This window comes from Rousettus aegyptiacus, unplaced genomic scaffold (assembly GCF_014176215.1).
Source record: "Rousettus aegyptiacus isolate mRouAeg1 unplaced genomic scaffold, mRouAeg1.p scaffold_m13_p_6, whole genome shotgun sequence".
Classification (NCBI taxonomy): domain Eukaryota; kingdom Metazoa; phylum Chordata; class Mammalia; order Chiroptera; family Pteropodidae; genus Rousettus; species Rousettus aegyptiacus.
This window is the reverse complement of record NW_023416309.1, coordinates 146724-173557: the sequence shown is the minus strand read 5'-3', so window position 1 is coordinate 173557 and position 26834 is coordinate 146724. Positions and strand designations below refer to the sequence as shown.

The following is a 26834-nucleotide window of genomic DNA, read 5'->3' as shown; positions in this document are numbered from 1 at the left end:
TAGGGGCAAGTCCTGTCCTTCCAGGAGGATACAGACCACTTGCCCATCTTGAGATAAAAGGGTGGCCAGGAGAGAGGTTGCCCCTGGTCTGTGATACCAAACAGTTTCTCCAAGGGTAGCAGGCCAGGGGGTCTCCACCGGTGTTACAGTATAGAGAGGAATTGGCCAGAGGCTAAGGTCAAAATTCCCCATTAACAGGGAACCTTCAGCAGTCATGGGCAGTGACACTCGCAAAGGCATGGGCCAAATACAAATCCAGGTTTCTGCCTGCAACCCATTGCATAAGCCCTGCCTCCAGGGCTCAACCAAGGCTACCCATGGCTCTTATGTTACCTGTATAGTTCAGAGCCACAACCAGGTGGCCTATTCGCCTCCTGCCAAAGGTTCTGGGGCCAGAAACAGCAAAGCTCCCTGGAAGGCCTAGGGCAAGAGCTGTTTAGCAGCAGGGCCTGGGCATACCTTGATAGCCCGAGGCAAGCCTGCTACACCCCTGTCAAGGAGGAGACAACCCTATTTGCTCAGAAGATGTACAGCCTGTGGGAGTTCAGTGTACCAACAGCACCAGCATGGGCCCAATGTGCGCAGTTTGTCTTTCAGCAAGCCATTGAATTGTTCTACCATTCCAGCTGCCTGTGGATGAATAAGGGACATGTAACTGCCACCTCACGTCATTGGTGTAGGCCCAGGGTTGCTTTTCTTGCCCTTTAAAAGGAGTGCCTCTGTCACTGGTGATTAATAAGGGCTGGCGGTAGGTGGCTGCGAGGTGTTCCAATACAGTCACAGTATGGAGTTGATCAGTAGTTGCAACCAGTCATGCAAACTCTAGACCGGTGACTGTGTCCACACTCGTGAATATATAGCAGTGTCCCCAGTCTGTGGGCAAAAGCCCTGTATAGTCCATTTGCCATTCCTAGGGTGGCTTAGCCCCGTGAGGTACCATTCCTGGGGTACTCTTTACCCGTCATCTCTCCTGGTGCTGCTCAGCACACCAAGGGCATTGTGCCATGGCAACTTGTACTTGTGCCGGGGTCAACAATAGCTCCCATTGCTTTGCTACCTGTTCCATGGTATGGGCCCCTACTTGCCCTGTACATGGGCACAGTGAACATGTGCCAGTGCATTGGCTGCATTATTGCCTGGGGCCTGTAATCGCCAACGGCCAAGGACATGGTATATGATAGCCCCCTGTTGAAGGCCTCACTTCTAGAGGTCTTCTCACAATCCCTGGCTTCATAAGGGGAGGTGGCCTATCATCTACTCTTGGGCAGCCCACCAAGGCGGTCACAGAGTGAGACCTTGATACACGGCCCAACTGTCTGGGCCAGTGTCATTCATGAGGACCAACCACACAGTGCAGAACTCAGCCCATTGGCTAGGTTGCCCAGCACCAGTTTCATATGTCAGAGGCTGCCCATGGCACAAACTGTCTATGTACCAGGTATCCTTAAGGATGGGAGCCTGACCCTCTACAGCAGGCTCCTCCAGGAAATCTGCTTGAAACTGCACCCGTCCCAATAGGAAGTGCAGCTGCCCTGACAGGAGGCTCACAGAGAACTGCACCGCTGCTCCAGGTATGCCCCCCACTTGGTCAGTATAGGGGTCTGTGCAATTCCTGTATGGGGAGTTTGCACCCAGGACCATAGCCATCCCTCCTCATGGGTGTGTGTGGACTGCATGGTCACAGAATTAGGACCAGTGATGACCTCACTGGTCAGAAGGGCTACGTCTATGGCAGCCAGTAGCTTCTCAATCAGAGACTACCACACTTCCATGCCTTTTTGTAACTGAGACCAGAAGCCTATTGGCACCTTCCTGGAAACTTGCTTCTGCCACAAGCCCCACCCAAATCCTGCATCATCCACCTGCACTGTGAGCAGAAATGGGAGGACTGGATCTACTATGCATAGAGTTTGGGCTTGTGCTATAGCATGTTTTGTAGCCTTAAAGGCGTCTTCTATCTTAAGGGTCCAATCCCACTGAGTACACCGTCACACTAGACAGTGCAGGGGTCGCATAAAGGAGGCCGAATGGGGAATGAACACTCTACAAAATCCCAGTAGTCCCAAATAGGTTTGGAGCTGCTTCACAGTTTTGGGTTGGAGATATGCCTGTATATTATCAATAACCACCTCTGGCATTACTTTCATCTTCCTCGATCAGACAACTCCCAAGAACCCAGGTCCTTGGGCCTTGTCCTTGTTGACGACCCAACCCTAGTTGGTGAGAGCTTCTTGCAGGCTAGTTGCTGCTGCTTCCTAGTTCTGTAAGAGAATCAGAGGTTAACATTATGTCATCAATGTTAATGATACAGGTATACTGCTGGTGGTTGTTTCCATGTGGGTAAATCTTGAGCCACAAGACCATGACACAGGGTAGAGCTGTGCAGATAGCCTTAAAGAAGGATGAGGAATGTCCACTGTTGTCCTTCCCAGGTGAAGGTGAACTGTTCTTGGTTTTCTGGGGCTATGGCAATAGAGAAGAAGGCATTTGCCAAATCCACCACATAATGGTATTGTCCAAGTTCATGTGACAAATGGTCTATAATTTCTGTGATGTTCGATATGGCAACATGTAGGGGTGGTGTCATCTTCATCTCCTGATAGTCAACTGTCATGTGCCAGGAGCCATCAGGCACACAGGGGAGTTGTATAGGCTCTGTGTAGGACTAATGACACCAGCTTCTTCCATCTTCAAAATGGTGTGACCTATTTCATCATGGCCACCAGACAGGTGATATTGTTTCGTGTTTACTACCCGGGTAGCTTGGAGCAGGATCAACAAGGCATGGTGTGGATGTCCCCAAATAATAGTCTTCACCACCCGGATGCGAAGGTGGAATTCAGACCCCATAGGACATCAGTTCCCAAAATGTACTAATGTACTCTGGTGTGGGCAATATGTACATCTAGCATGTGTGAGGAGGCAATCTTCCAATACCCAGTGTCACATGGACCTGCCTCATGTGAATGGTTCAACTCCCATAGCCTTCTTATGGTTGCAGTGGGTTCAGAAAACTTGTCCAGATTCCCATAGAGTAGGGTGCAGTCAGCTCCCACGTCCATGAGGGACAATACCCTTTGTACATTGTGGGTGACAATATATAGTCAATTCCACATGCAGCCTCAGGTCAATGAGCACTCCCACCAACCAGGTACCCCAGCTGGATCCCTAATCATGGAGGTAATCAGCCAGTAGTACCTCGTGGGCTGCAGCTTTTCCGGGAATAGGGGTGAATTACTAGTCAGGGCTCATCTGTTTCCACAGTGCCAGCAGCACTTCATTAGGTTGCTGTTCAGTCTTTTCTGGGGCCATCTCTGCCACAAGGTGATCAAACTACATCTGTTTGTGGCTCACCTTCATGGCCAGATGGGTTGGGAGTTCTTCCACTCCCCACCTCCCTTTTTTGGCCATGCCTCTTGCCACACACTGGCCAGTTTAGGAGTGTGGCAGGGGGTATCGCACGAACTTGGGTGATATGCGCCTTACGTTTCACTTCTATACCCCCCAACCTAGCCATGGTGGGTGTCGCTTCGTGGATTCATCTGTCTACATAAGGGGCCAGCAGTGCTGCCATGTGCCGAAAGTACCGGCTGGGCCAGAAGTCAAAATCAAGTCCTTTATACAGGTTGTAAATACCTCTTCATCAGGACTATCATACTGGGCGTGAAGCATCATTTGCCACATGCCTATTTCCCGAGTTATCTGGACCAGGTCTAAATACATAGTCCATTTGCTCACTGTCTCTGGCAGCTCCCCAGGGTCAGTCCACACTGTCCGTGCAGTGGGCATGAATGGACATGAGATCAGGGAATGATTACCTACGTGTGTGTCATACATGCCACATTCTGGAGGTGCTGTCGAAGGGATGGTATTGCTGTTATGGAAGCCAGCCAAGTCATCTCTTAAGATAATTCAGTTTCTTCAGCCCATCCCCACAGGCGCACCAGCCACCCCAGAACCATCAACCCTGCTTTCTGTCGTACCTGCTTCATCAGGTCCCGGGGTTCCGCGGAGGTGTACTGGATGGATGTGGTATGCTTTTTAGCCTGGGGGCACTGCCAGCTTGTACCCCTGGGGCCAACAGCTGTTTCTCATCAACCTGCTACTGTATCACTGGCCACACCTACCGCAGTGTTGCTGGTGGGCTCCCAGACTGGGACAATGGCAGTGACCCATCAGGGCCCCGTAGTATGCATTCCACTGCTGACAGCCATTGTTCCAGTGCTTCTTCTTGTTGATGCAGTTGCTGCGCCTGCTGGGCCTGGTCATGAACATCCAGGGTGGCTTGCTGCAGCACAGCCAGAAAATCCAGGCCACCCAACCAGCCGCCTCCCAGTGCGTGGTTGGGACATTTGACTTAAGTGTCTCCTAGGCTTTCTGGATATTCTCTGGACACAGCTTCACTCTATCCCAATCCTCCAGGGACACCTATGTAGCAAGATGCATGGCCACAAGATACCACTGGGAGGCGAAGGGCCACATGTCCTCCACTTAGGTATCCTCCACCTGGGACCATCCAGAGCACTGGGCAGGGGGAGGTGGCGGGGTGCGGGCATACCTCATCCTGCCAGCTACACCAGGTGTCAGCGCTGAGCTGATTGAGAAGGGAAGGTTTCAGTGATAAGACACCCAGTTGAAAAAATACATGAGGAGCTGAGAGGAGAATGAAACTACAAGCCAAGCCTTTATTGTGGGGCGTGCTTCCCCGTTGGAGGACCATATAGGCTTATATGTGCCAGTGGCATTCTACCACATATGCATAGTACAGCAAGCTGAATCATTCTTACATAAACTGGGTGTAGGTGCACTACGGCATTTAATATAACATGCCGGATCTGGGGTCATATCCTTAGCTGCGAGCCTGGATCACAACCAGACCTGGTACCAACCAGGCCTGGGCCCACAAAAACAAAACTGGGAGGCTACTGTAAAGCCAAATTTTCTTCGTTTACTTCAATCAAAACATATCAAAGGAGATTGAATGCAAAAGCAGTTATGAGAATACAGCTGCCTCTATCTATATCAAGATTTAAAAAACAAGATTTTGAAATATCAATAGATTGAGACATCTATAACAAAAGATTTACAAAAATATCAAACCAGGCTACTCTGCTCACTTATAGTTTTTGTTTGAAAAAAGTTATTTTTAATAGAAATGTTATTTATATTAACTGACTTTATTATTGTTACTACTAAATGAATTAAGAGATTCATACTTTTAAAATAATTTTTTTAACTTCTAATATGGTAAAAATTAATAGATAGAACCCATATAAACAAAAGGTTTTGGGAATCCACAATTTTTTACATTGTAAAAGAGTTGAGACCAAAAAGTTTGAGACTTCTTGTACATACTTTCTCTTCTCCTGGGACCAAGTTGACTTCTGTACCTGATGGCCTCTATATTCCAGGGCGAATGAGAAAAGAAGGAATGCTAGAGAAAGGAGCAATGGCTGTATCATTAAAGCAAATGTTTTTTCCAGAAAACCTCGAGGTTAATTTTTTTTACAGAGAACTTTCTTACATTTTTACCTTTAACTGCAAAATGATGTGAAAAAGTGCTAACTTTTAGTTGAGTCCATTGCTACTTAAAACAAAGTTGGGGTTCTCTTGGTAAGTTGGGTATGAGGTAGATAGTAATGTCTGTCATACATAGGTTTTTTGTTTGTTTTAATGACTGGTCCTGGTCAGAGTTTCAGGAAAACCCCTCCATGAAGTTCTTTCGTTGACCTCTTTACATGGAATCCCTCAAACTTGCTTAGACATCTCACCTCATTGGGATATTGTTAATTCTTGGCTTCTACTTTCCAGCGCTTGTTTGGCCTCTGTGGGCTCTGTGTCTCAGTTGTATCCCCAAGATATGTTCTTTTGGAGCCACACATGAACTTGGCAAAACATTGACAGGACTGATTAAATTGTGATATGTCCCTTGCCCTTCAGTAGATTTCTTTTTATCTTAGTGATTTGGTAACATATTAACAAAACTTTTCTCACACCTTAGACTTAGTCTTTCCAACTCTGTCAGTTTCCTGATTGATTTAAATGTATTGACTCAATTGTGAGCTCACTGCCTGCCATCTTTTATACAGAAATTTGCTTTTACAGTAGTCATGATTTGCTTTTTAAAAAATGAATCCTGTTCAATTATACCTTATTTTTAAAAAATGAATCATAGCTTTTATGAATTATTCTGACACATAGGGTTTGGAATGAAACTTGCATCTGAAAGTGTGGTCTGGGAACTAACAACATGGGAGTCACCTGGGACCTTATAGGAAATGCAGACTCTCAGTCCACCTCAGACCTAACAAATCACAATCTGCATTTTAGCAAGATCCCTCCCTAATTGATTCAAGTGTACAGAATTTCAGAAGCACTGTTCTAAGTGAGAAAATAAATGAGAAGAGGTCATGGAGCTGTGTTCTGAGAAACTCTCGTGTTCAGTATAGTAAAAAAAAGCCCACCAAAGTGACATACAGATGAGAGCAAGCCAGGGAAGTGTGTAGTCTCACAGTGTGGCATATCCTGGTGCCTTCTCCGAGGAAGGAGGGTAACAGTTTTTCTGCCCAGCGGTAAGGCTTTCATCTCTTCCAGGGATACAGAATAGTGGAATGCATTAAGCAGTGACTAAGCATATTAACAATTGTATGAAAAAAGTTTGCCTAGGTTTTTAGCACTTGGTTATTGAAGCTTAGTTTGGCTTGAACCAGAGTGGAATTCCTTTTCTTTTTGGTATGCCTAATGCCAGTTCTTGACATCGATGTTTGGTATCCTTTCCTTCTCATTCACAAATATGCCTGACTATAGAAGAGACTAGTGTCACCTACTCTTCCCTGATATAATTTATTATATATGTGCTCTTTTAATGTAATTCTTCAACTTTTCCCTAGTTGTACATTCCTCATCAAACCACTATTTCAAAGCCATTCTGTGGAATAGGCGTAAGAACCAGATTTATTTTTGTTCATATTCTGTGGTTAATACAGTTGTTTGCATATTGTAGTTGCATAGTAAATAAGTATGAAATGAATAACTGACTCAAATGAATCCTGAGATTTGCTTCCTGAAAAATGGGTCTGTTATGGTTCCAAACTTCTTAGATTTTCAGTAAGTCCAAATAAACATATCAATATTAAGGGGGGAAAATAGTCTATTGGAACTGAATTGTTAATTTCCTATCAAGTGGTGGAGAAGTAGTCCTAAATATCAGTAGGTTTCAGGCTTTAAAACATTTGCATCTTCTGGGGCTATTATTTGTTTGATTTTACTAATGTAAAACATTGTATTGTTCTAAAAAGGAAAATAGAATAAAGGCTTACATCATTAAATTTATTTCTCAAGTTCATGAGATAAAGAGCAACTTTTAGTTTTCGGTCTGGATTTTTAATGTTATCTAGCTTAATTACTAGGTTTCTGCACACCCTCTCTATGGAATAATGAATGTCATAAAGCTCTGGGATATGAATTATTCCTTCTCTTAGTACCTCAGAACTTCTCTGTAGGTTTCCAGATGGTGTTAAACTGGCCATTTCTTGTTAACTCTGGTTATAATTGGTTTTCTATACATGTAATTCAAGGTGTATATATCTTTGTTTTAATTTAGTAGACTAAATCAAAATTTAGCAGTAAATTTTCAGTAGATAAGCTATTAAGCTGAGATTCACAACAATGCCCTGTGTTTGTTCATCATACATTCTTGACTTATGAATGAAACTGAAATGGTTATATTTACCTGTTTTATGGACAGAGGGTCTCTCCATTCCTGGGGATTGAATGTGTGAATAAGATGTTTGAATGAAATTCCTAATTAAGTCTGGTCTTTTAAAAACAGTCTTTGGTAACATATTGCCAACACTCTGAGTGTACTTTATAATTTTATTCTTTTCTTCTATGACTATTGAATTGACTAGCTTAAGATCAACATTCAATTGAAGCTAACCACTTAACTGCTTTGTCTGTATTGTATTACTCTTAGGAGATCCAAACTCGTTTCCATTCAGATTTTTAAAATAAGGAGAGAATATAATAAAAATATTCCAAAACAAAAAAAAAAACATACAAATACATTGCTATAAAAACAAAGAAGATAACATTGCCAAAACAAGTGCCGGCTGTCAGGCCACTTGGAAGATCTTGAAACTTTTCTTCATCAGCATTTTGGCTTATAGGTGGTTCTTCCTGTGTCTTCACATGGTATTCCCTCTGTATGTATCTGTGTCATAATTTCCTCTTCTTAAAAAGACACCCTTCGTATTGGATCAGGGTCCACCCTAATAACCTGACCTCATCTTAACATAATTACCTTTTTAAAGACCCTGTCTCCAAATATAGTTCCATTTTGAGTTTTGGGGGTTAGGACTTCAATATACAAATTTGGAGAAGGGGTGATACAATGCAGTCCATATCAATTATGTCTCAGGAAGGTCACCTTAAAAGCAGAAAGACAAGGTAGGAAGTTATTCAAGAGTTCCAAGTGAGAAATGAAGAGAACCAAAACTAAGGGTTTGACAATAGAAATGATGATGAGATTTAAGATCAAGAAACTTTAAGGAGGGAGAATTTGGTACAAGGCTTTGTGACTGTGGAAGAGTGTTAAAGGGAGGAGGCTGTCATGAATCTCAGATTTCTCTAATTCAGGAGGAAAAAGTTAAGAGAATAGATGGGAGCTATGAGATGTCCTTGTTGTGTACCCAACACTTTGACAGCTAAATGACCTGTGCTGGTCAGCTGTCCTGCTTCTTTTTATTCCCCTTCCTGCAGGGGCTTCTCATAGCATGGATCACACCACATACAACTGAACATGCAGTTTCTTGCCTCTGAACCTGTCATGAGACAGGTTCATAGTGAGTCATAAGATACTCATCTCCCTCTTATATTTACAGTTAATTCCAAATTCCTGTTCTTTTCTTGTTAAGTTCCTATTCTTTTATTCATCTCTGCCAAATTCTTTACTATCTAATAGCTGACCTAATACATAGTAGTATGTGTTCAGTAAATTCTCGTTGAGGGAATGGCTTCGTCAGGATTGTTATGATCAGTTAAGTTACCTGTTCTTTGCACATTTTCATCACTCATTTGGTTTTCTTGGTACTTAACACCTGTTTGGTTTTCTTGCAGAATGAGAAGACTTTGGGACATTCCATGAGTCATCCAAGTAGCATTTCTAAGGTAGAGTGCCACTGAAATATGTTATTTCATATCTTGGGGTTATTGTATTCTTATACCTTGCACCCGTTTATACTCTTTTACAGACATAAAGTTCTTGATATAGTTTTTTAATCTACTCTGGAAACATACATTGAAGTTTGTGGCAATTATATTTTTTTAGTGAGGCAATTCTGAGTGTGTTGGGAGCAGAGACTAATAGGAGAAAATCCTATTTCTTCCAGTAGAAATCATTTACTTTCAGGGTAAAAGAAATCTCAGAGAGTCACCAGAGGATCTGTCACCTCAATTAGGAGTGCATTTGACTTAATAATAACAAAAATCCAACTCTGTGGTTTCACTGACAAGATGTCTGGAGGTAGATGGTCCAAGGCTGTTGCAGTTGCTTATAGATGTCGCCAGGGGTCCAGGCACTTTTTGTTCTCTCTGTGCCACCTTTCTTAGCACACCATTATCCTGATGCATAGCACTTCATGCTCTGAAGATTGGTAGCTGGGCCTCCAGGTACCATAGCTGTGGTCCTGGTGGAAATAAGAATGATGAAAGGTAGAGAAGTCTGTCAGCTGAGAGTGAACTTTTAAGTCTGGAAAGCAAAAACTTTCCCAGAAGCTAAGCTGCCTGACTTCTTTTTACATCTCACTGGCCAGAACTGGATCACAAGGCCTCCTTGAGCTGGAAAGTGGCTAGGAAAAGGAGGGCTGAGTGAGTGAACTGGCCATCCAATAGCACCTGATGCACTTGCGGCATAGTCACTTAAGTAGCCTCCCAGGAACACATCAGCTGTTAGGGGTGACCCAGGAGCCAGTAGAAAGTACCTCCCATTCAGTGAACTTGCTCCCATGAACTTCTCATCTCTCAGCCCAGACATGAGCTCTGACCAACCTCTTGCCATGAAGGTATGTTTATAGAGGTTTCTTGCAGAACCTTCTCTCCATGTCTGTGTCATTTGGCCAAACACAGACACATCCTGGCAGAAAGGTCTGAATAACATGACAAAAATTGTCCTGCGGTCTCAGGCCTACTAAGTACTCAGAAATAAAGTCACTTATATGCCTTTTTAATTTACAAACTACACAGATGGTTTCATTTGTATCACCCTGTTTTTTTGAACCAAAAGTAGAATCTATCAGATCCTTTAAGACATTAATCTGTTCTTAGGCTTCTAATGCTGTTATCTAATCATATCATTTATCCACTTAATTTGGCATAAAACCGAAAGTCTGTAGTGCTCAGTGTGACACTGAGGGCTATTTGCAGAGTGCTCCTTGGTTTATTCCTGGCCTCCCCCTAGACCAGTCACTCACACTACGGAGTTAGACCACCTCATATAAATACCTTTCACTGAATTCTCTCTCTTTTCTTTTGCTGTTCCTTAAGCCAGGAATGCTGGAGCTATAAAACTTTGCAGTGGTAGGTTATTACTGTCTCAGTAAAAAGGCAAGTTCTACTCCGCCACCTTTTGAAGGAGCTGTCCAGTGTTTAAGCATTGAGAAGAGTGAGAAAGTGCAGACCCAGATGGCCTGTCTTATTAAGTTTAATTAAACACTTGAAAAGCATACAGTAGCACTTGCTGCTTTGCCCCAGTGGCAAAGATCTAGAGAAGAGCATCATCCTGTGCCTCAAATATGTGTCTGTTAGTTTGTTTATGGTTTTAGTAAGATTTATTTGAAGCAGTTTCCTCCCGTAATTAAAAGTTTGTGAACCACTGGCTTACAGTGTCTTAAACATTTTATGTACTTGGCGAAGGTCCAGGGTATAGCTATTTTGAGCTGCTGTGTGAAGGTTTGGGGGTTAGATGGAGAAGGATTTACTAGCCATGTGGCTTTGAGGAAGAACCTTCTCTGAGCTTTAATTTCCTGATGAGTAAATTGGGGCAGTAATACAACCTTCGGGGTTGTCGTGAGTCTTAATAATAATGTTTGCAAGGAGCTGTGGGACAGGGACAGCTCCCTTATTGCAATGAGTCAGTAAGATGACTCTTTTTGAACTTTGTTGAACCCAGGTGATCTTAGGTTGATTGGGTCAGGATAGTCCTTGATGGTAGCTCTTATTATTTTATTACTGATCAAAAGCAGAACTATATATTTAAAATAACTTTCACCAGGGGGTGAAAAGTAAGATATCTAATTAAAACTCTGCCTTTTTTTTTCTCCCATACATTTTTATTGTGTGTTGTTTGTACCAGACACTGAGCTCTAGGTACTGGCATAAAATGATGAGCAAAACAAACATGGCCACTGGCATAGAGCTCCCCTGTAGGGTTGAGATTTTTCTTAAAAAGCATTTTAGCCCCACACTAACACTTTCTGGAACAGGGGAAGTGGAAAAGCCTCAAAACTTTCTGCCACAGAGCAGGGTCAAGAAGATCTGGGCCCCTTCCATTTCAAAGCAGGAGTTCCTACTGGTTGAAAGGAAAATCTCAGGAGCAGTGTATGCTCATATAACTTCCCAGTATGAACTTTTGAGGCAAAATGTACCCCTCTGTAAAAAAAGAAAGTTCATATAATAAAGCATCTTAGGCATAAACAAGTTAAATGGGGTTGGTAGGGGTAGGGCAGGACTACTGTGAAAGGTAACTGTTTTTTGAGAATGAAGTTCTTTATTGCAGTATTTATAGAATGAATCTGTTTGAGGCCATTTTTAGGCCAGGACATGTAAAGTCCCATCTTCCATGTAGCAGACATTCTTAAACAGATGCTTTTATACTCTTGAGATATAGGATACAAAGAAAGGTCAGACCAGGGAGATGTTTTATGTCACATGAAATCTCCCTGGTCTCTGTCAGGAGATTCTTTCTGCTGATTCAGCCTCCAGCAGGTGCTGATTTGTGCTCACTTAGTTACCTGCAGTCTGCCTTATGCTTCTGAAGTTTACCACTTAAACATTCTGGTTCACAAAATTAGAGGCCGAGAACAAGTGGGAAAAAAAAAAAAAGCCTTCAATCTGTCTCATAGTGTTCCATCTAGATTTTTAAAATTTATGTATGTATGTATATATGTATGTATGTATGCATGTATATATGTATTTTAATTACAGTTGACATTCAGTATTTATATTCATTTCAGGAGTACAGCATAGGGGTTAGACATTTATATAATATATAAAGTGATCCCCCTGGTGTCCGGTACCCACCTGGCACCATACATAGTTATTATAATATTATTGATTATATTCCCTATGCTGTACTTTACATCTCATGACTATTTTGTAACTATCCATTTGTACCTCTTAATTCCTTCCCTCTTTTTACCCATCCCCCAAACTCTTTCCTATGTGGCAACTATCAGTTTGTCCTCTGTATCTATGAGTCTGTTTCTATTTTGTTTATTTTGCTTTTTAGAGTCTACATATAAGTGAAATCATATGGTATTTGTTATTCTCTGACTTATTTCAGTTAGCATAATACCCTCTTGGTCCATCCATATTGTTGCAAATGGTAAGACTTCATTCTTTTTAATAGCCAAATAATGTTCCATTGTATATATGTACCACATCTTTATCCAGTTGTCTAATGATGGATGCTTATATTGCTTCATAGCTTGGTTATTGTAAATAGTGCTGCAATGAATATAAAGATGCATATATCTTTTCAAGTTAGCGTTTTGAATTTCATTAGATATATACCCAAAGTAGAATTGCTGGATCATAAGATAGTTCTATTTTTAATATTTTGAGGAACCTCCATACTGTTTTCCATAGTGGCTGCACCATTTGTGATCCCACCAACAGCATACAAGGGTTCCCTTTTCTCCACATCCTCACTTGCACTTGTTTTTGATTTATTGATGATAGCCATACTGATAGCTGTAAAGTAGTATCTCATTGTAGTTTTAATTTGCATTTCCCTAACGATGAATGATGTTGAGCATCTTTTCATATATCTTTTGGCCACTTGTATGTATTCTTTGGAGAAATGTCTATGTTCTCTGCACATTTTTTGTTTGGATTGTTTATTTTTTATTATTGAGTTGTATGAGTTCCTTATATATTTTGGATATCAACTTCTTATTGGATGGATTATTTGCAAATATCTTCTCCCATTCAGTAGTTTCCCTTTTCATTTTGTTGGTGGTTTCCTTCACTATGTAGAGTTTTAGTTTGATGAAGCCCCACTTGTTTATCTTCGCTTTTGTTTTATTTGCTCAAGGAGACAAATCCATAAAGATATTACTGAGCCCAATGACAAGTAGCCTACTACCTATGTTTCCTTCTAGGAGTTTTATGGTTTCTGGTCTTACATGTAAGTCTTAATCCATATTGAGGATTTTTTTGTATATGTATAAGAGAGTGGTTCAGTTTCATTTTTTCTTGCTCGTCTGTACAAGTTTTTCAACTCCTCTTGTTAAAGAGACTGTCATTTTTCCTTATATATTCTGGCCTATTTTGTTATAGATTAGTTGAACATATAAGTGAGGATTTATTTCTGGGCTCTCTATTCCATTCCGTTGATCTATGTGTTTGTTTTTGTGTCAGTACTATATACTGTTTACTGTATACTACCATAGCTTAGTAGTATAGTTTGAAGTCAAGGAGCATGATACCTCCAACTTTGTTCTTCTTTCTCAAGATTGCTTTGGCTATTTGTGGTCTTTTGTGGTTCCATATAAATTTTAGCATTATTTGTTCTAGTTCCAAGAAGAATCCCATTGGTATTTTAATAGGGATTGCATTGAATCTATGGATTGCTTTGGGTAGTATGGTCATTTTAAAAATATTAATCCTTCCAATCCATGAGCACCATACAGCCTTCCATTTATTTGTGTCCTCTTCAGTTTCTTTCTTAACATCTTATAACTTTCTGAGTACAGATCTTTTACCACCTTGGTTAAATTTATTCTTAGGTTTTTTACTTTATTTTTTGATACAGTTGTAAATGGAATTGTTTTCTTAATTTCTCTTTCTGACTGTTCATTATTAGTGTATAGAAACACATTAAATTTCTGTATATTAATTTTGTGCCCTGCTACTTTACTGAATTCATTTATTAATTCTATTAAATTTTGGTGGAATCTTTAGGGTTCTCTACATATAGTATTATGTTATCTGCCAATAATGACAGTTGTACTTTTTCCTTTCCAATTTGGATGCCTATTTTTTTCTTTCTTTTTTCTTTTTTCTTTTTTTGTCTAATTGCTGTGGCTAGAATGTCCAATGATATGTTGAATAGAAGTGGCAATAATGGACGTCTTTTTCTCATTCCTAATCTTAGAAGAAAAAAGGTTTTAGCTTTTCGCCATTGAGTTATAAGGTTAAGCTGTGGGCTTTTTTATGGCCTTTATTATGTTGAAGTTCCTTCTATATCCCACTTTGTTGAGAGTTTTTATCATAAGTGAATGTCGAATTTTGTCAAAGGCTTTTGGTGCATCTATTGAGATGACCATGTGATTTTTTTTTTGTTTGTTCGTTTGTTTGTTTTTAAAGCGAGGCAACCCTTGGTTGACCTCACAGATTGCAAGGACCTTGTCAGCTTACAATCCCTAATTATTTTTTATTTTTTATTTTTTATGCCTACAGCACTTGGTCTTCTTAGGTGGTCTCCCATCCAAGTACTAATCAGGCCCAACCCTGCTTAGCTTCCAAGATCAGACAGAATCTGGCTCATTCATAGTAGCATGGCTGTCGACCTACCCTTGTTTTTTTTTTGATATAATGAATGACATTAATTTTTTTGCAGTTGTTGAACCGCCCTTGCATCTCTGGTATAAATCTCACTTGATGATGGTGTATAATCCTTTTAATTTATTGTTGAATTCAGTTTCCTAGTATGTTCATCAGAGATATTGGTCTGTAATTCTTTTTTTTTTTTTTTTTTTTTGTATTTTCTGTGTCTGGTTTTGATATCACAGTAATGCTAGCCTTGTAGAATGAGTTTGGAAGTGTTCCTTCATTTTCAGTTTTTTGGAGTAGTTTGAGGGCAGGCATTAATTCTTCTTTAAATGTTTTGCAGTATTAACCCGGGAAGCTGTCTGTGTTGTGGTGCGGTCAAATTTGAGACCCACGGAGCCAATTGAGATTAATTACAAATCTTTATTAGCTGGCTGGTGACTGACCTTCCCCACTAGAGAGTCAGTCCTGAGCCTCCGGAGGAGGCAGCTTATAAAGCCCAAAACTATGTCCTGGTTGGCCTTGATCAAGCAAGCAAGCAGATTACAAAAACAAAAGTTAGCTGTTAGGGTCTAGCACAAAGAAATATGGTTTCTGGTGGACAGCTATGTTATCTGTACTTCGGCGGCAGTATCGTTTTATTTTTCTTCTTGGGAGCCTTGGAGCTATTTTCTCCGAGGCAGCTGGTGCCTGGAGATATCACTGTCTGCCCTGTCCTTGGGGCTGACTTACTGAGGAATTGATACCAATAACCATAACAACATATTTTCTAAGGTAGTAACGGCCAGAATAAAGAGGGGAGATGTGAACAAGGAAGACATTATTGAAATGCATTTTTTTACACTGCTACAGTCTGTTCCTGGGCTTCTGTTTGTTGGGAGTTTTTTGATTACCGCTTCAGTTTCTTGATAGTAATCAATCTGTTCTGATTTCTGTTTCTTCCTGGTTTAGCCTTGGTAGTGTATATGTTTCTAGACATTTATCCATTTCTTCTAGATTGTCCAATTTGTTGGCAGTTATTCATAAAATTTGTTAATGATCCTTTGCATATCTGAAGTGTCAGGTGTAACCTCTTCTCTTTCATTGCTGATTTTATTTGGGTTCTCCTTTTTCTTGATGAGCCTTGATAGAGATCTGTCCATTTTATTTATCCGTTCAAATAACTAGCTCCTAGCTTTATTGGTCTTATCTATTGTTTTTCTAGTCTCTATTTCATTTATTTATGCTCTGATCTTTATTATTTCTTTCTTCTATTTACTTCGGCTTTTATTAGTTCTTTTTTCTGCTTCCTATAGCTGTAAAATTAGATTTTTTTTTTTTTTTTTTTTTTTAGTTAGATTGTTTACTTGGGATTTTTCCTGTTTCTTGAGGTAGGCCTATATAGATATGAACTTTCTTACAGCTGCTTTTGTTGCATCCCATAAATTTTATAAAGTTGTATTTTTCTTTTCATTTGTTTCAAGGTAGTTTTTGATTTCCTGTTTGATTATCCTCTTTGATCCATTCATTTGTTATTTAGAAGCATGTTGTTTAGTCTCCATGTATTTGAGGTTTTTTTTCAGTTTTCATTCTGTAGTTCAGCAGTCCCCAACCTTTTTGATACCAGGGACCAGTGCTCCTACGAGATTCTAATGCCTTATGATCTGAGGTGGAGCTGAGGTGGTGATACTAGCGCTGGGGAGCGGCTCAAAATACAGATGAAGCTTTGCTTGCTCTCCTACCACTCACCTCCTGCTGTGTGGCCTGATTCCACGGACAAGTACTGGTCCGTGTCCCGGGGGTTGGGGACCCCTGCTGCAGTGGATTTTTAGTTTCACACCATTATGGTCAGATAATTTGCTTGATGTAATTTCAATCTTCTTGAATTTATTGGGGCTTGTTTTGTTGCTTAATATATGGTTTATACTGGAAAACATTCCATGTGCACTTGAGAATTATGTCTAATCTGTAGTTTTGAGATGAAATGTTCTAAAAGTGCTTTTAAGGTTATCTGGTCTAATGTGACATTTAAGGCCATTATTCCGCATTAATTTTCTGTCTAGATGATCTATTCCTAAAGGTAAGTGGAGTATTAAAGTCCTTAATTTTTGTATTGCTATTAATTTCTGCCTTTATGTCCATTAATATTTGCTTTATATGCTTGGGTTTTCTGTGTTGGACGCTCAAATATTTACAATGGTTATATCCTGTTCTTAGATCAATCCCTTTATCATTATGTAATATCCTTCTTTGCTCTTTTTACATTCTTTGTTTTAAAGACTATTTTGTCTGATACAAGTATTACTACTCCAGCTTTCTTTTTGTTTCTCTTTGCATGGAATATCTTTGTCCATCCCTTCACTTTTAGTCTGTGTGTGTCTTTTGATCTAAGGTGAGTCTCTTATAGGCAGCATATAGAATGGTCTTGTTTTTTTTAATTCACTCTGCTACCCTATGTCTTTTCATTGAAGCATTTAGTCCATTTACATTTAATGTAATTATTGATAGGTATATGCTTATTGCCATTTCGTTAATTGTTTTTTGGTTTTTCTTTCCCGTTTTTAATTCTCTTGATTTCTTTCTTTTTTATTTGCTTGTTTTTTTTTTTTAGTGTTTTAATTGAGTTCCTTTCTCTTTATTATTTGTACATTTTTTGAAGGTTTGTGTTTACTGTGAGGTTCAGATATATCTATAGCAGTGTATTTTGTACTGACAGGCTTGTAAGTTAAAACGCATTCTAAAAGCACTACCTTTTTACTCCCCCACCCCTCCACTCTTTATGTTTCTGAAGTCTTTATATCTTTTTGTTTTATGTGTTCCCTAATGCTTATTGTAACTATAGTTAATTTTGCTGTTTTTGTATTTTAACCTTCTTTTTAGCTCTTTAAATAGTTGATTTGCTATGTTTATTATATATTCGATTTTACCAGTGAGGTTTTCCCTTTCCTGTATTTTCTTGTTTCTGGTTATAACCTTTCTTTTTTACATGAAGAAGACCCTTTATAGCCAGTTTAGCAATGTGAACTCCTTTAGTTTTTGCTTATCTGGGAAATATTTTATCTTTCCTTCATTTTTGAGTGATAACCTTGTTAGATATAGTATTCTAGGTTGTAGGTTCTCTTTCAGCACTTTAAATCTTTCTCGTTACTCCCTCTGGCTTCAAGTTGTTGCTGATGATAGCCTTATGGGGTTTCTTTTGTATGTGATTTGTTTCCTTCTTGCTGCCTTCAAGATTGTCTCTTTAATTTTTTCATTTTAAGTACAATATGTCTTGGTGTTAGCCTCTTTGGGTTCCTCTTGTTTGGAACTCTCTGAGCTTCCAGGACCTGGATGTCTTTCTTCAGTTCCAGATTAGGAAAGTTTTCACCCATTATTTTTTCAAATATTCTTTCTACCCCTTCTCTCTCTTTTCTCCTTCTGGAACCGCTATAATGCAAATATTAGAGTGCTTGATTTTATCCTAAAGATCTCTTAATACTATCTTCATTTTTTTAAATTCTTTTTTCATTTTATTGTTCTGATTGCATTATTTCCTCTGTTCTGTCTTGCAAGTTGGTAGTCTTTTCTTCTGTAGCAACTAATCTGCTGTCGATTCCTTCTAATGTATTCTTCATTATAGTAATTGTATTCTTCATCTTTGGTTCTTCAGTACATTTTCTAACTCTGTTGAAGTACTCTGAGTTCCTCTATTCTACTCCTAAGTTTGTTAAGCATCCTTATGACTCCTTTGAAATCTTTGTTTGGAAAATTACTTATCTCCCTTTCCTCAGAGAATTTCTTTTTCTTTCTTTCTTTCTTTTTTTTTTCTACCTTGTTCCTTCATTTGGGACATATTCTTCTGCCTCTCTTCTTTTAATTGTAGTTCATTTTTGAAGTGAAATATAACTGGGTGTTTATTTACAGAAATCAGAGTCTCCCATAGCTAAGCATTTGTTTTCATAGAGTAACTTCTGTGCTAAGCAGAAAGTTCCTGAAATATAATCTTAGTCTGTACATTGTCAGTATCTGAACATTAGATTTTATTTGGCTTTATTATATGAAGTCAGGCCTGCTGAGTGGTGGAAGGGGCAGATTACTATTTCTTGGTTTGGGAGTAGCATTTAGTAACCACTTGAGCAGGAAGTAAATGTAAGGTGGCCTGGTAATCAGAAATTCTAAAACGGCCCCCAAAGATGACCCATCCTAATGCTCAGAATCTATGACTATGATAAGATGTCATTCCCATGATCATGCTATGTTGATTGAATGGAATCACATAAGCTCTTAAAAGTGGAAAGCTTCCTGTAGCTAGTGTCAAGAGGATGTCAGCGATTAGAAGCAGGAGTGGGCTTGAAGATGGGGAGGGATCGATGGAGAATATGGGTGGCTCCAGGATGACACCCAGCAGGGAAATGGGGTAAAGCTTCAAGGAATTGCATTCCACTAACAACCTGAATAAACATGGAGTTGTATTCCCCGGGGCCTCCAGAAACGGGAAGACCTTGAATAGAGGATCCTGTCACACTATGCATCAGATGATAAATTTGTGTGGTTTTACACCATTAAGTTAGTGGTAATTTGTAACACAGCAATAGAAATCTAATACGGGTGGCAAATTCTATCCACATAAAGGAAAGATGTCAGGAGCTGTCAGAGCCCTTTACTTCTGAAAACTCTGTGCTGACGATGTAACGTGCTCTCTCAATTAAGCCATCTTCTTTAACTGATTTTGAATATTCTTTGTATAAATATAGTATTATAATGACTTTTAAATTATTTGGACCATGATCCTTTATAAGTAGTAGTTTTCACATTAAAACTCAGTTCACTCACACATAAAACTGAAAGAAAAAATTCTCCCACTTAATCCTTATGATGTATGATATACTCTGACATCTTTTTTCTTTCTTTCTTTTTTTTTTAATGTAAGTCTACCAATTTCTCTGTTTTTCCCAGATTTGGAAAATCATAACAGTTGTTGTACTTATGCAGTTTTTTTTTTTTTTGGTGGTGGTTTTGTTTTTTTTACTTCTTAAACTTTAAGATTTGCATGTTATTTTAAAAATGTTGTTGTGTTTAGGAAATACCTGTTCATGGTTAAAGTGGTGTAATGATTGGGAAGGGTCTTCATGAAAACTCAGTGTCCTCCCGCCCAGGGTCCTTATTGTTCTTCCATGTTTCAGAGGAAACCACTATTAGGACTCTTGAAAGTGCGCACTCGTCCCTTGATAGATAGTCTGCATATGCCAGCACACACCGCGTAGCTCTTATCTCTGCCTATTTCCTCCATGCTCTCATTACTGATTATAATGAGCTTTCCCTTCTTTTAATAGCTACCTGGGATTCCTTTCCATCAACATACCCGTACTCAATTAGCATTGAAGCGCATGGGCATTGAGGTTATTACAGCTCTTTGGTGCTATAAACAATTCTCTACAAACCTCTTTGTACATATGTATGAGGATGATTTCCTAAAAGTAGAAATGCTGTATGTGTATGTGCATTTTTAATTCTTAGAGAAATTGCCAAGTTGCCATCTTATGGTGGTTCACCAAGTTTACTTTCTCACTAGAACCATCTTTACTTTCTTTCTTTCCCATTTTTTTTCTATTAAGTCATACTGCAATTTGAGGCTAGTTGTAAACCCGAGCCCTTCTTGACTCTTACCTCCTTATCCAGGCCCTTCTTTAAATTCCTCCTGGCTTAAAAGTAAACAAACCAGAACATTTCTCATGGCCCTATGCCTGTTGTTATGAATCAGTTGGACAGATTCACTTTTTTTTAGGCACCTGAGACTCCCAAATGTATAAAAGTAGCATTACTGGTAAAAGAAAAGAAGGCTCAGTAGGAGTTTGCATCAGAGAAGGAGGAGGTGGTAGAAAGGGAGGTTGGACAATAACCCATCCCATGGAAGGAGGAAGGAAAGAAAGTGAAGCAAAAAGAAAGTCAGGAAGGTAAGGCTGGTGTCCTGCATTGACTGAGAAGTCTACTTGATAAGCCTGTTAAGAGCCCTTCCAAACGCAGTAAGTTCTCGTAAAAGGAAACCGAGGGGGATTGCCAACTTTTACCATGGATATGTGGAAAGTTTTCTTTATATGTTTTTGGCATCCTTGATAAATGTCATTTAAAGCAGTGAGTCTGATAAGCAAGCCAACCACTGAGTGGCTTGAGTACGCAAAACAAAATATCTAAAAGTATTTGTCATTCCTAAGAAATAAAATCAACTGGGATTTAGGCCTAGACAGGGAGTTGTTTTGGCATAACTAATTATAACATGTTACGGAAAGGGATTTTTATGATTTTTTTTTTTTTTTTTTACTGAGATTGCTTTACATTCCTTGTCATGACTGGAAAGTCTCTTGATTGAGAACCAACAAAGAACTTCAGGAACACAGAGCCTAAGTTTTCTTCACACATTTGAATTTTCTCATTAGGATCATTTACACCTTTTATCAGTAACAGTAATGTGGCCTAATCCTTGTGGAAGGAAAGGGTGCTCTCTGGAGCGCTGTGGCACAAAGTCCTATTCCCTTGAGGCCAGTACTGCTGCTTTCGGAAGAGCTAGAGAGCTGTCAGTGCTAGAAGAGTGGGAGGGAGAGCTGTCGGTGCTCTGGGCCTCAGAGAGGAGGAGACTGCTGGCCCCTTGACTCAACTTGATCTTGACAGTTCAACCCAGAAACTATATTTGAAGTTGTAGCCTTCATTTTGTTGCTGTTGTTGATCAGGCCAGTGTTTCAAATCCTCATTGATAGGTTGATAGGTTTTAACTGAATTTGATACCAGTAACACGTTAAACTCTTTAAAGTTGCTGAGCTATGCTTTGGTGAGTATTCTAAATATATGGTGGTCCTGAACTCAACCTGTGTTCCTCTTTAGCTGGTGACAAAAGGAGCCTCTTATGGGAGCTACATTGGCCCCACAAATTCTCCTCATTTTCTCACTCTTATTGAAGAAGGAGTCAGCCAAGATAAGGCATTTGTTGGTTTATATTTATGTAAAACAACAATAAGTAGGTTTTTAAAATGTCCTTGAAACTTAATCATCTAATAGAGCAGACTTTTTCTCTGTTGTTGAGGGGCTTGCTGAGGCTTGGATATTACCTGCTCAGAGTGTCTCGTGATATGATCTGTGAGACTGGAAAGGATGAAATGAGGGCAGGAACATAGATTAAGGATTCTGAAACTATTTCTGTTTCCTAATAAACAGAACAAGAGTTTGGGACTGCTGTCGCCATCTCGTGGGCTTAATGCTCTGCTGCAAGTACAAACACAACTGTGTTTGAGTTCCCTGTGATACCTGATGGGAAATTCATGAAGTGATCACAGGTCCTGTTGTATATATGGACAGTCTGGCTGCTTCTTTGTTGTAGGCTTTGTTCTTCTCTGAAGCTCTTCCTTCCTACCTCCAAGCCGCCCTTCTGCCCTTCTATCATGGTCATGTGATTGTTACCCGACTCTTCACTTTTTCACAGGAATTACTTATGTATCAAAACAGGAGTGAGAGGTCATTTTCTCTTGATTTCAGCTTCTGGTCTGAGACCTGCCTCCTCCCAGGACAGGACACTGACCCTGGAGGGCCTCATTCTCCAGATAGAACCATGCTTTCCTCCCACAGGATTTGCCTTTCCTTAGAAAAATCTATATGATTTCAGGAGATCATGTCCTTACAGAGATAACAGGAGAGAGATAACTAGATAATTCCCTCTGTCTTATGGATGAGCAGTACATTCTTCCATCCCTCCATATGGGAACGAAAATTTCTTCTATACCTTAGTCTGAGCTACTAAACTTGATTCAGCAACACAGAGCAAGTAGAGCTTATCCCATAGCAGTGAGGGGACAAGGATCTGAATATAGCCGGACATTCCTGTCCTCCCTTCCTTCAGGGTCTACCTGGGGAGGCATGGTGATGACTCTCACTTCTCTATAATACAGCCTGACTAGCTTTTGACTTTTACAATATATTTCTTGCCTACAGATGTTACACAGAGCTGGTCACCCTTGGAAGTAAAAGAAGGGAGCAAGAAAATCAAGAAGGCTTTCTGTCTTAGAAAGGGGTTAGGACTGAATATCAGAAAACAGGCAGATTAAAAGCTCAGGACTTCGGTGTGGCTACCCTCAGCCCACTCCCCCATAGAGAGTAATAGTAAAGGCCCTGTGTGCTCATATCCAGAGCCTAGACAATGGACCCAGTACCTGTACTCTGGCCAGGCTGGGGCAGAGGAGTCCTCAGGGGTAGAGCCTGGGATGGCTACCTGGGAGGTGGGTGCAGGAGAAAGCAGAGGAGGGTGGCTTACACAATGGGAATGTAACAGTGTAATGACCATGTGGGTCGTGAGACCCCCCCCCCACACACACACACACTTCATTTTGTTTTAGGAAGAATCATGACAAGGTAGTGGCAGATTATTTTGGGGATGTTATTTTCATGTATCTAAATAAATTAAATATTATAATCTTTTTTTAAAAAAATTAATTTTATGGTGACATTGGATAATGAAATCCAGTAAGTTTCAGCTGTACACTTTAACAGTAAGGCATACATATGTTTACACTGTGTGTTCACCTTCCATAGTTAGATTTCTTTCTGTCACCACATATTTGACCCCCATTACCCTGTATAGCTCCCCCTTCTCCTCTATCCTCTGGTAACCACTAGTCTATTGTCCTGTTCATTTGTTGCTTTTAGGTTTATATCCCACATATAAATGATATGTGATATCCAGCTTTTTCTGTCTGGCTTATTTCGCTTAGCATGATTATCTCGCGTTCCATCCAGGTTGTTGCAAATGGCTGTATTTCATCTCTTCTTATAGCTGAGTAATATTCCATTTGATATATGTACCACAGCTTCTTTAGCCAGTCATCTATCATAGGACACTTCAGTTGTTTCCATGTCCTGGCCACTGTGAATAATGCTGCCGTGAACATGGGTGTGCAAATATCTTTTCAGATATGGATTTTCAAGTCTTTGGGGTAAATATCTAGTAGAGGGATTGATGGATCACATGGTAGATCAATTCTTAGTTTTTTGAGGAACCTCCGTACTGTTTTCCATAGTGGCTGTACCAATTTGCAGTCGCACCAGCAGTGTATGAGGATTCCTATTTCTCCACATCCTCTCCAGCATTTGTTATTACTTGTCCTATTGATTATTCTTACAGGTGTGAGATGGTATCTCATTATGGTTTTGATTTGCATTTGCATTTCCCTGATAGCTAGTGATGTTGAGCATCTTTTCATATATTTGTTGGCCATTTGTATGTCCTCTAAGGAGAAGTGTCTGTTCAAGTCCTCTGCCCATTATTTCGTTGGATAATTTGTTTTTTTGTTGTTATTGAGTTGTATACTCTGGATATTAGGCCCTCATTGGAGGCATTGCTTGCAAATATATTTTCCCATTCGGATGATTCTTTCCTTTGGTGATGGTTTCTTTTGCTGAGCAGAATCTTTTTAGCTTAATGTCCTATTCATTTATTTTTGCTTTGACTTCCCTTGCCTTTGAGGTCAAAGTCATAAAATCCTATTTAAGTCCAAGGTCCTTGAGTTAAGATCCTGTGTTTTCTTCTATGCATTTTATTGTTTCAGGTCTTATATTAGGTCCTAATCTATTTTGAGTTAATACTGGTGTGTGCTGATAGCCGACAGTCTAGTTTCATTTTTTTGCAGGTGGCTTTCCAGCACCATTTATTGAAGAGGGTTTCCTTTTCCCACCGTAAGTTTTGGTCTATTTCATTGAAAATTATTTTCTCTTATAAATATGAGTTTACTTCTGGACTCTCGATTCCGTTCCACTGATCCACGTGTCTTCCCCGCCCCCCCCCCTCAATACCATGCTGTTTCGATTACTGTCACTCTGTAGTATAATTTGAAGTCGGGCAGAGTGATGCCTCCAACCATGTTCTTTTTTCTCAGGATAGCTTTGGCAATTTGGGGTCTTTTGTACTTCCATACGAATTTGATGATTTTTTGTTCTATTTCTTTGAAAAATGCCGATGGGATTTTGATGGGGATTGCATTAAATCTCTATAATGTTTTAGGTAATAAGGTCATTTTAACTATGTTGATTCTTCCAGTCCAAGAACATAGAATATTGTTCCATATCTTTGTATCTTCTTCGATTTCTTGTAATAGGGTCTTATAGTTTTCATTATATAGGTCCTTCACATGTTTTGTTAGATTTAGTCCTAGGTATTTTATTTTTTTGTTGTTGCAATGGCAAAAGAAATTATTTTTTATGCTTCTTTTTCTGACACTTTGTTATTTGAGTATAGGAACACTATGGATTTTTGAACATTGATTTTGTATCCAGAAACTTTACTGTGTTTGCTTATTGTTTCCAGTAGTGTTGTTGTGGAGTCTCTACGGTTTTCTATCTAGAGAATCGTGTCATTCACCAATAGTGACAGTTTGACTTCTTCATTTCCTATTTGGATGCCTTTTATATCTTTCTCTTGCCTGATTGCACTCACTAAGACCTCTAAGGTTATATTGAGTAACAGTGGCGATAGTGGACAGCCTTGCCTTGTTCCTGATCTTAGAGGGAAGGTTTTTAGTTTTCAACCATTAAGTATAATGTTGGCTGAGGGTTTGTCATAGATGGCCTTTATTATGTCAAGGTACTTTCCTTCTATACTGATTTTGTTAAGTGTTTTGATCAAAAATACATGCTGAATTTTGTCGAAGGCTTTTTCTGCATCTATTGATATGATCATTTGATTCTTAATTTTTAATTTGTTTATGTGGTTGGTATATCACATTAATCGATTTGTGTATTTTAAACCATCCTTGTGCCCCTGGGATGAAACCTACTTGATCGTGGTGTTTAATCTTTTTAATATGTTGCTGTATTCAGTTCGCTAGTATCTCATTTAGGATTTTTGTATCTGTGTTCACGAGAGATATCAGTCTGTAGGGTTTTTTTGTGTGTGTTATCTTTACCAGGTTTTGGTATCATTGGGTAATATTGGCCTCATTAAATGAGTTGGGAAGTATTTCCTCCTTTTCGATTTTTTGGAAGAGTTTGTGGAGAATAGGTTTTAAATCTTCTTTGAATATTTGGTAGAATTCACTGGTGAAGCCATCTGGTCCTGGACTTTTTGATGATTGTTTCAATTTCCATACTGCTGATTGGTCTATTTAGATTTTTCAGTTCTTCTGATTCAGTCTAGGAAGGTTGTATTTATCTAAGTACTGGTCTATTTCTTCTAGGTTATTAAATTTGTTGTTATATACTTTTTCATAGTATTCTTGTATGATTCTTTTATTTCTGCTGTGTCTGTCATAATTTCCCCTTTCATCCCTGATTTTGTGTCCTTTCTTTTTTTTTTTTCCTTCAGTGAGTCTAGCCAGGGGTTTTTTCAATTTTATTAACCATCACAAAGAATCAGCTCTTTGTTACATTTATAATTTCTATTTTTTTGTTTGTTTTCAATTTTGTTTGAAATTGAAAAAGCCTAATTTCTGCTCTAATTTTGATTATTTCTTACTTTCTGCTGACTTTAAGCTTCATTTGTTCTAGTTTTTTAAGAGGAAGCATTAGGTTATTGATTTGGGCTTGTTCATGTTTTTGGCATAGGTCTGTAATGATATGAACTTTCCTTTTATGACCACTTTTGCTGTGTCCCCATAAGTTTTGATATGTTATACTATCATTATCATTATCTAGATAACTATCATTATCTAGGTATATCTTGATCTCTCTTTTATTTCTTCTCTGACCCAGTTATTCTTCAGTAGTATATTGTTTAACCTCCATGTATTTGTGCTTCTTCCTGCTTTCTTTTTATAGTTGATCTGTAGTTTCAAAGCATTATGATCAGAGAATATGGTTGGTATGATTTCAACCGTCTTATATTTGTTGAGGCTATCTCTGTTCCCAGTATGTCATCGATTCTTGAGAATGTGCCATGTGCACTAGAGAAGAATGTATAAGCTGTTGTTTTGGGATGGAAGCCTCTGTAAATGTCAGTTATGTCCAATGGGTCTAATATGTCATTTAAAGATGTTATTTCCTTATTGGTTTTCTGTTTGAATAATCTGTCCATATCCAACAGTGGGGTATTTAGGTCCCCTAGTATGATAGTGTTTTGGTTTGTTTCTCCCTTT

General features: G+C 39.3%; 1 protein-coding gene and 1 pseudogene across 2 annotated transcripts in view; one reads left to right on the top strand and one right to left on the bottom strand.

The window, feature by feature from the left end:
* MARCHF8 (membrane associated ring-CH-type finger 8) overlaps window positions 1–26834 on the top strand; it is a 127453-nt gene that overhangs the window by 87194 nt on the left and 13425 nt on the right. For both annotated transcript variants that reach the window (XM_016140935.2, XM_016140936.2), the window contains exon 3: window positions 9118–9168. In XM_016140935.2, coding sequence (XP_015996421.1) covers window positions 9118–9168 — 51 coding nt within the window. The remainder of the gene's footprint in view (window positions 1–9117; window positions 9169–26834) is intronic.
* Window positions 14671–14789, bottom strand: LOC118604160 (annotated as a pseudogene).